At 34.7% G+C, this 10,151-nt stretch overlaps 3 protein-coding genes across 3 annotated transcripts; 2 read left to right on the top strand and 1 right to left on the bottom strand.

The window, feature by feature from the left end:
* Positions 1 to 294: 294 nt before the first annotated feature.
* On the top strand, positions 295 to 1,332 carry LOC130626104 (flagellar calcium-binding protein TB-44A-like). The gene is made up of 2 exons (XM_057441209.1): positions 295 to 447; positions 664 to 1,332. The coding sequence occupies exons 1-2, from the start codon at positions 352 to 354 to the stop codon at positions 1,210 to 1,212; spliced, it is 645 nt and encodes a 214-aa protein (XP_057297192.1). The 5' UTR covers positions 295 to 351; the 3' UTR covers positions 1,213 to 1,332.
* A 64-nt stretch (positions 1,333 to 1,396) lies between these two features.
* Positions 1,397 to 7,270, top strand: LOC130626101 (kelch-like protein 28). Its single transcript, XM_057441206.1, has 2 exons — positions 1,397 to 2,232; positions 5,062 to 7,270. Exons 1-2 carry the CDS (start codon positions 1,503 to 1,505, stop codon positions 6,201 to 6,203), a joined length of 1,872 nt encoding a protein of 623 aa, XP_057297189.1. The 5' UTR covers positions 1,397 to 1,502; the 3' UTR covers positions 6,204 to 7,270.
* A 32-nt stretch (positions 7,271 to 7,302) lies between these two features.
* Positions 7,303 to 9,868, bottom strand: LOC130626103 (uncharacterized). Its single transcript, XM_057441208.1, has 2 exons — positions 9,737 to 9,868; positions 7,303 to 8,931 (listed from the first exon to the last, which is right to left on the bottom strand). The coding sequence occupies exon 2, from the start codon at positions 8,921 to 8,923 to the stop codon at positions 7,631 to 7,633; it is 1,293 nt and encodes a 430-aa protein (XP_057297191.1). The 5' UTR covers positions 8,924 to 8,931; positions 9,737 to 9,868; the 3' UTR covers positions 7,303 to 7,630.
* Between the last annotated feature and the right edge of the window lie 283 nt (positions 9,869 to 10,151).

Below are 10,151 nucleotides of genomic sequence, written 5' to 3'. Positions count from 1 at the left end.
TTTGATTCCTCTGTAACATCTTATTGAACAACGTCACGTAAACCTGACGTAAAGATGTTCATACTATTTTCAAAGTTTAGCAGAGGCTCACTTTTCAAGGATCTGCAATTGACACCTTATATTATGACTATATGACGTCCCCGTCAACTGTGTTCTCGGAAAGAAAAAAAAATTATTCTTAGAGCATAGACGATATCATTTATTGCTAACATCATAAAATTTTGTAATGATATCAAGTTTAGTTCAATTGTAAATGCATTATAATTTTAAGAAATAGGTTCTATAAAAATTACATATCTTTTCAATCAAGCATAATCGTTATACTTGCAATACTACCATTTTTTCAAAACAATGCATGACTATTTTGCCCCAGAGATTCCTATAAATACTGCTGGAAGTTCGGCAAACCCCTCTTTACTCTCGGACTCTGAACTTGGCCGCAATAAGGTAGGTGTAACTCCCGTCTCACTTTCTTTTTAGTGCAGCTTTGTCATATGAAGCACAAAATTTTGGTGATTTAAGTTATGCTTTCACAGGCTCGACTTTTTGACCTGATTACTGCTATAACATAAAGACCAACAAATAAGCTTTTTTGCTGTTACTAATAAAAAAGCATGCATTTATTTCGGAATATTTATAAAAAATGTTTTTACTTTAATTTAGATTCAACTTACATCCAAAATGGCTGAAATTGACTGGGCAAAAGTTAATGCTAAACTTCCAACTGGAAAATCAGATGAGGATAAAGCAAGAAGAAAGAAAATGTTTCAGGAATTTGACAACGGCAATGGTGTTTTATCTTTAGCTGAAGTTGATAAAGCTATCAGAGATGTGCTTCAACTTGATGCTGTATTCGATGCCAAGCCAGCAATTATAAGAGCCTTTCAAATTGCTAAAGACAGTCAAAAGTCCAGCAAATCTGTTGGAGATGATTATATTGAACGTAAAGAGTTCAAATTTTTCTTGTTGTCGCTACGTCAATATTTTGAGTACTTTGTAGCATTTACTCGTGTTGACAAAGATTCTGACAAACGTATAGAGCTTGCTGAATTCAAGAATGCTCAAAGTACTATTGAACAATGGGTAGGAAAAATAGATGCAGAGGAAGAATTCAAAAAAATAGACACAAACGGTGGTGGCTTTATTTTATTTGATGAATTTTGCAAATGGGCAATTACAAAGAATCTTGATTTAGAAGATGATGAAGATTAAGAAAACACTTATATATATTTTGCATGCATATCATATATTTTTATTTGCACTTTTCTTTAATTATAATTTCACTCTACATTTGTATTACGTTTATTTAAAAGAAACTCTGCATCTTGGAAATCTTTAGTTTTAATTGTCTCGATTTCTGGTAACTAAAACAACTGTGTATCTCAATTATTTCAACAAGTTTTCAGTTCCAAGCTTTAGAAGGTCGTCTTGTTATAAAATTATATCAAATACATGCAATGTTTTTCTTATAATTTTTGGGTTATTACTTTAGAAAAATCGGCATGTTTGTTCAACAGCAAATAGAGGACAGAGTGACAATGCGTCAGCCATCGCATTTCACTGATACCTTTAAATCATTATCTTCTTTCCGTAAGGATGGGACTTTATGTGATGTATCATTTCTTGTGGATGGGAAAAAGTTTAATGCACACAAAAGTATAATGTCTTCCTGTAGTGATTATTTTAAAGCTATGTTTACTGGAAAGCTAGTTGAGTCTAAACAGACAGAGATAATATTAGAATCCATTTCATCAGAAGTGTTTGAACAGATCATAGAATTTATTTATGAAGGCAGTTTTACCATTGACATGCTCTCAGTTGTGGACATGGTGCATGCTTCAAGTCTTTTATTGTTAAAGGATATAACGAATGAATGTTTCCAATTTCTTAAAAAGAATTTAAGCTTATCAAATTGCTTGCGTGTTCGTAATATTGGTGTAAATTATGATGACAAAGATCTTGTTCTAAAATGCACAGACTTTATTAAAAGAAATTTTGAGAAACTTGTTTCTGAGAATGAGGTCTTAAATCTGGGATTTGGAGACTTAAAAACACTGTTGTCCTTTGACGACATTGTCTGTAAAACGGAAGACACAGTAGCTTTGCTGCTTCAAAAGTGGTTAAAAGTTAGACAAGATGTTGAAGTCAATGAAGTACGTTTGTTGTTTAAAACTATTCGTGTCAAGTTTTTATCAAGGGAGGGTCTAAGTAGTCTACAAGCTGCTCTCAAAGGTAACTTTCTTGTTTATTTGTAAAGCTTATGACATCTAAAAGTTCACACTGTTTAATAATGGAGCTCTGTAATTAGACTCACTGCCCCACCCTGAGATGTCTAAGTTTGTAGTTATGGTGATTCATTCATGATTCATATCTTAAACATTTGTTGAAGCTTATGAAAACTCCCAAATCGCCATGCAAAACAAATATTCAAATTGTTTTTTGTATGACAAAAATATACTAGAAACTATAGAGGAATCTACATATATTATTTATGTGCCGACCAAGTTTCTATAATTTTTAAGAAAACTAATACTCAAATGAATATTTTTTTTTTACTTATGAATTTCCTTTGACATGTTGGCCGCAAGAATAAGGAGGTCATTGTGGTGGGGACACCTAATTAACCTGTAACCTTAGTTTCTAGAAAATTACTTGTTTATTGTGCATTGTATTTTATACAGTGCATCTAAAACAACATAGCGTAAAAGCTTACGGCTGTCGTAGTGATACCATGTTGTAGCTCACTCCCAATTTTTTAGTTATACGACGTACACCTTAATTTGTTAAATTTTCACAAGACTTCAGGTTGCGCATAGCACATTTAGTTTTCGCGTATTCCCTACAAGTAGTTTGTCGTTATCCTGTAGAAAAATCCACGGGTTCGACCGTCTTTGAAATTTATCAACAAAGTGGATAAAATATATATCGCAATTGTTACTTTATTTCTCGCGGTCCAGACAAAATGCGGGTATTATTAATATATAGAAGATTTTTTCCCATCAACAACATGATTTTTCGATGATGGTTAGTTTATATGAAATTTAGTCGAAAAATAGAATGTAAAAACATAAACCAATCGGATGATAATATTTCAACGAACCTTTACGTGTTGATGGCCATTTTTGCCAAATTTGTTTGGGCCAATTTTGTTACTAAGCTTAGGATAGTTTGTTGCTAACCACAGTAATCCTAGTTATTCATCTTTAAGTTGAATGAGTTCGACGATAACGAAGATATTTAAGGTTAATGATTTCTGGGCAGGTCAATTCGTGAACACAATTTTTTTTAACTACTAACTCCATCTCCTGCTTTTTTTTGACTATTTTTAACTATTTTTCTAAGCCATCGTCTTATCCAATATAGGAATTTTCGCAGGAATTGATTTCTCCGAGTCATAAATTATTTCGTGAGGATTAATTTTCGCGAATTAAAAACACGGAATTTCCCCGGGTGTGAGTAAAATAACCGATAGCGAAAATCACAATTTTTCGCAAAATAAGTTGCCTGCGACATTGCGGGCATTCAATTTCACGAATTACACAAAAGAATGCGAAAATCGCGAAATGCTTCCCGAGGCTTCCCTTTGCTCTGAGATGAATACTATTGCCATGTTTTTTTGTAGTTGTAGTTAAAATTAAACCCGGTACTAAAAAAATAAGCTTACAGATGATCAAAGTCTGTATGATCCACCAGCTACGAAGCAAAGTTCTTCTATTGAATTTGTGCAGAACTGAATTTTGTTAATGATTTTTCAATTTCAGTTCAGTTGCTTATAAACGAGTTGCTGATGAAGAAAAAAATGTGCAGTGGTATTTACTTTCTGACAAAAATTATTGTATCTTTAGCATCTACGAACATAAATTTCGGGCAAATTACCCTATGGCTCACTTTTCGTTTTATAAAAACACTTCTCTTCTTTCGTCCGAAATCTTCTCTTTTCAAAGGTCCTCTTCCATAAACTGAAAAAAAACCCAAAGTCAATTTTGGTCCGGAATATTGATTGAGCTTTATTTTGAATAAATGACCACCCTCATTTTTGTCTTTTCGAAATAAAAGAGGTGACCACGAAAATTCCTGGGGACGAGGGTGAAGAAATGGCAAACCGGCTCCCGGCCTTGAACAAGATCAAATGTTCTTAGTAATTAATAACTCCCCAAATATTTTATGTGTAGTGGGCTGTATATTTTAGATAAAAATATATAGCTATTGTGGTATTCCGTTTGAGGCATTTCTTCATCTTTTTCAATACACACTTTTTTATAAGAACAAATTCTATCCAGGCTGGTCATTATTCTTACTTTTCTATTGTTCTAAACAAAAGAACTTTTGTTTTCAACCTAAAATCCCAGCCTGTTATTCTTAAAACCACATCCATTATAAAGAAAAAGCATTTGCTTGACACCACCATTTTGAGGACTCTGAGCAACCAAATATTGTGTTTATTAATAAATAAAATGAATTACTCTGCTACTAATCTGAATTGATACGTAATATTATTTTATACGTGCACATGCTTCAAGACCTGCTGCAATAAGCTGTTGGTAATTTGAGCACGTGTTAAGCCAAGTATACTACTTTTCTTGCGAGAATTAAAAAAATATACAGACCATGGTGTAAAATTGCGGAGGAAATTTGTTAATTATGTTGTGAAGAGAAAGTTTGGGACCACGTGAAGAGAAATGTTAAGTGCCGAAGAGAAGTGTCAAAATGGAGAAGTGTGAGAAACAGAAGAGAACTGTTTGATTCATACAAGAGAAGAGAAGTGAATTTAAGTTAGAAGAGAAGCGAACCATTAAAGCATTTTGCGACCACCTATTCGCAAAAATAGGTTTCGTAATTAAGTTTTTTTCAAAACTAGTGGAATTTTAATTACACGATTTTGCCTTATAGATTACCCTCCCTGTCGAAAGGGCAACGTATTTAGCAATCTCTTCCCAGCTACCTAACACTTGTTTTTGTGAAGAAAATTCAATTTCGCGAATTAATCAAAAATTGGTAAAATCGCGAAATTTATTTCTCGCGAAAATTTATTTCCTTTAGATGTTTTTCACTTTTTTTTAGAATTGGCTGGGAAGCATTCTTATGATTTTGTCAAAATGTTCGCCTGTGAACAGAAGCTTCAGTCACGATCGTCAAGACGTCAAACTATTTGCCGCACGTCTCAGAGAACAGAAGAAGTCGTTTTCTGTTTAGGAAAACATGGAGAGACGTATTGTTACGACATACCCACTAAACGTTTTCGTCGATTAGAAAGGTTTCCTGTGGGCCGACAACCTGGGGAACTGTGTGTAGCCAACAATAAAATATACGCATGCGGGGGGACGCAAAACGTTTCTGTGCTGCATACCCCAACCAGTAATATGTTATACTGTTATGACGTGTCGTCCGGACATTGGAGCCAGTTGGCATCCATGGCACACGCTCGATATAAACATTGCTCGGCTTTTCTTCATGACTGTTTATATGTTCTTGGAGGAAAAGGCGAGGACAGAACAAACAATTTGGAGAAAACTGTTGAATGTTACGACACTAAAACAAAATCGTGGAGCCAGAAGACAATAATGACTGACCCTCGGGTCTCCGCCACGGCAACGGCGTCAAAAAAACACGTCTATGTTATTGGAGGCGAAGGTAGCAGTGGCATTAGGGGTTTAAAAACAGCAGAACGATACTGTCCTCGCAAAGAAAAATGGGAGAGATTACCGGACTTAAACCACGAGAGAATATTGAGCTCAGCAGTATTTTTTAATGAGAAAGTTTTTGTTTTCGGTGGCGGAAATGGAATTTTTGACTTGAACAATTTTGAATTTCTAGAATCGAACGAAAGTCAGTGGACTGTCGTAACTGTACCGTACGCCACGCCGATTCACTGCGCGCTGGCTGTGCAGGACAAAATACTGGCAATAGGTTCGTCTGCTTGGGGAGATGATCTGGTTTTACAGTGCTCTGTTGTTGGACGAAGGGGTGTGCACTGGAAACACATTAAAGAATTTATCCATCCTTCCCATCGTACTAAAAGTATGAAGTATGAGATAATATCGCTCCTTAACTATGAAATTCAAAACCAACCTGAGACACAGTGCGATTGTAATTACTATGAAGAAGACAGTAGTGATGGTGGTGGTTCGCTACAATCTTCCCTTATCGATTCAGACGATGACGAAGGTTGGATGGATCTTGATCCGTGGGGTATTTGGGTATAAGTTTTAAGTTCTCTTAAAGTTTTTCCAATCTCTAGTTGTGACATAATCTAGTCATCTTATTCAAAATATGAAGTAGTATATCTTTCCAAGAAAACCCGAGGTCTAAAATAATGTTGGACTTATATTATAGAGCTTAAAAAGGTATTTAACAAGCCTTTTTAAATTTTTTAAAAAGCTTTTTTCGTTCTCAAGATATTTAAAGACATTAAAAGAATTTCAGATTTAATTATGCTGCATAAATTATGATATCATATTTAAGTAGTAGCAAATTTTGACATTGATTTTCTGTCATCAGTAATTTTAGACCTGTTATGGGATGTGCATTCAAACTTTATCAATGCATAAAAATTTAAAGGTGAATTGATTAACATAATTTTTAGCTAAAATGACACTCGTTTGCTCGTCCCAGGCCCCTTAATTTAATTTCAAATGACCCAATAACTCGGGATCCGCGGATTGGTTTGCAAAAAAAAAATTTGTGTAAACTTGTATAGGTCTTATATGTTTACTCACAAAATTTGATTGCAAACCGACATGCAGATCCCAAGTCTAAAATTACTGAATGCGGAAAATATCAAAATATGCTATTGCTTAAATATGACGTTATTATTTATGCAGCATAATTAAATCTGAAGTTCTTTAAATGTGAATATCTTAAAAACGAAAAGAGTTTTTTAAAAAAATTGAAAAGACGTGTTCACCAACTTTTTAAGCTCTATATTATAAATCCAACATCATTTTATACCTCGGGTTCCCTTAACAAACCCTAACCGCTTTGGCAGGGATTTTGTTACTTCTCATTGCTGGCACTTATTGTCGGATCTGTCAATAAGCGTAGTGACGATGAGAGACTAAATGTACCGGGAACAAAGTTGAAAAATCCGGACTCTCGAACAGAGGCCAGGTCAATATTTTTATCTCGCATTCTAGGGGGTGTAGCCTTTCTTTAACTCATTGTACGCGTTTCATCCCCGTAGCATGTTAATTCTACAGACCGTTGTATCGTGGGTTATTAATTTTGCGACGTTAGTGTTTATGACTTATTAGGGTAAGATGATTTTTGTAAATTATCGCCTTCTTACTTCCCTCCATCTTTAATTCGCAATATAAAACAACTTTATTTATTGTCATTTTTAAGCAAACTACCAGTACTTTCCGCCATTTAAGTAGAATATTTTGATATTTTAAAAGAAACAATACGATGGAAATTTTAAGCAGAAAATGCATAAAAATGGATTTTCTATTTTTTCACTACTTTAAAGAACGGAAACAGGAAAATTAAGTTGTCAGGTACATTTTAAGCAATTACCACCATTTTTAACTTCTCAACGCTGCCATTTATAAATAATTTTTAATATTCAAGACATTGGGCATGCGAATCTTCTCATGGGGTTAATTTTTCTTTCCCTTTCTCTCCTTTTCTAGAATTAGTTTGCTTGCATCCTTTTTGTGCTTGCACCTTTCTCATCATCATAAAGAGCTTCTCCGTATATAATCTTTCGCTTTAGCAATCGCTTCACTCCGCGACATTTTGTATTTATTTTTGTCGTTAGCACACGCCAAATATCCTCTTCTTCATCTTGCGACTGCGCCGGAAATTGCGTGAAAACTATCTCGCGAAGTTTTGCGATTTTTATCGGGTCAAGCATGAATTTACCTCGTGCGCCAGTTACATTAGAGCTTGCAAGGATGTGTCTCTCAAACATAGACTCAACGAGATTTCTCGTCAAGCTTTCCCTATTACACTGGATAGCTTTCTCGCTTGGATTTTCGAAAATAGGTTTGTTTACAACGGTTTTATCAGCCATCTGTTCATTTGGATCTGCCTCGGAGCTTGATCGCGACGTACTTTCAGCAACATTCCCACCATCTTGAAAAAACTCATAAGCATCGCAAGAATTCTTTACCGGCACCGAAAATTCTTCTAAGTTATTTCCTTGGCGTACACGGCTTCTATTGTTGTAGAAATTGGAACTTATTTCGGTATCAGAATCCGGTCCTTTCGTCGGCAGGCTTACGTTTTTCTCAGGAGAGTATGAACAAATTTTACTCACACCTCTGTTTTTTCTCCCAATAGATCTACCTTCTGCTTCATAGCGAATATGCTGTTCATTTGGATCAAGACTCTCACGGGTACGAAAACCTTTGCACACTTTATATACCAATGAAGTAGGGTGGGTAGGTAATATTTTACCTCCAGTTGTTATATAGGTATGCGGAGATGCCATGCTAGTGTCCAATCCCATTGTTCGTTTATTCTGAAGCATCTCCTGCATAGGTGTGTGAGTATATATTCTGTTATGGTTTGCTGCTTCAGCTTGTTGGTTTAATGTATTTTCATATGTCGCCTGCCATTTATCCATTTTGGAACAAAATAGTTTTTTCATAGCGTTTAACTTACAATCAATGTGAAACAGAAGGTATTGGTCTCCATCACTTTCAGCTGGAGTCTGGGTACTAATTTCTTTCTTTGCATTTGCACTGTGTACGCTTGAAGTGGAGTTTCTATCCTGTCCTGGCTCGCTCGTTTGAGTGGAAGCGTCGAAGCTTTTCGGTTTTGTCACTTCTTTTCGCAGTTCATTTTCCATTTTTCTCATTTTCTCCATCATTTCGGCACGCATTCGATCAAATTCAGCGGTAATAGAGTCCGAGTAATTTTTCATTTTACTATCGAAAATAAAACTTTTTTCATCGTGTTTTTCACTGAACTCTTCCATCATAACCAGTGCTAGAAAACGAACCGTGTAAATTAAATGGACTAACCAAAACTTTTATCTTTTTCGGCATAAATATTTAACTTTTTTTTTCAAAAAGCTTTCGCTGACTTGCTCAATAGGAGTAAAAATACTGGGAACGATTTTAAATTTTTTTTGTTGACAAACAGGATTTGAAATATTTAAATTGCTCTCTATGCGTGGGGAATTGCTTTTATACAAATTCATCAAAAACGTGTTTTACGTGATTGCGGTTTTCACAACCTCGTTCCCAGGACGCTTTGATTTTTGTTTAAAATTAATACACAAAGCAGGAGCGAATTTAGAACATTCAGCAAGAAGCACGTACATGGACGTAAATAGCACGTAGAGAAGTTCCATAAGATTGAGCATAAGATGTGTATCTTTTACCCCACGCAACGCAAGAAACTTGTAATAAACAAAGAGTTTAAACAAAAATAACGTAAAAAAAATTTGCATCACAAAAATATTTTGCTACACGTTAAAAATAAATATATTTTTTGTTTCATTGCATATGTTTTGGTGCATATTAACTTTCCAAAACTGTCTTGCGAGCGAGATGTATGAAATTTTATTAAAAAAAAAAAAAATCACTTTACATGAAAATTTAGGGCATTTTGTGACCACAGAAAAGTTTGTCGAGGAATTCAAATGGATTTGTGAAAATAACTCGTGTTGTTATTCGTTTACAACAATCAGGCTGTAATTCAGAAATGTTTTACATTGCAATTTTATAAATTTCTGGATAGTTTTGTGCAAAAACGCGCTTAGTGATTTAAAAATAAAAAACGTACTTACTTTAATTTCTTTTTCAACGCTTTAAAAATATATTTTCACCTCACGTCCTACGAAAGTTTGTTAAATTTACGACACGATTTTTTGAGACATCACGATAAGTCCCACTCACGCACAATACGTCTGGTCTGTCTCTTTTATGTCTTTTGTCTCAAACCAGATGCTCGGTCTGCACGTACCGAACAGTAATTAGTAACCGGGGGAACAGCAATGAATGCAAAGCAATTTTTTGTGAGCATGTATTAAAAATAAGGAATAGTAACATCGAAATATTATGCACTAATTAGCATATATATTTTATCGGGAATTAATGAGTAAGAATGTTTCTTTTAGTGAAATAATAAAGTTTTGAATAAAAGTAAATCTTCCTGAATCGTCCTCTTTTGTCCCCACGGAGAGCGAACCAACCAACGCATTT

Source organism: Hydractinia symbiolongicarpus, chromosome 14, assembly GCF_029227915.1.
Source record: "Hydractinia symbiolongicarpus strain clone_291-10 chromosome 14, HSymV2.1, whole genome shotgun sequence".
In the NCBI taxonomy this organism is placed as follows: Eukaryota; Metazoa; Cnidaria; class Hydrozoa; order Anthoathecata; family Hydractiniidae; genus Hydractinia; species Hydractinia symbiolongicarpus.
This window is presented reverse-complemented; position numbering and strand designations above follow the sequence as displayed.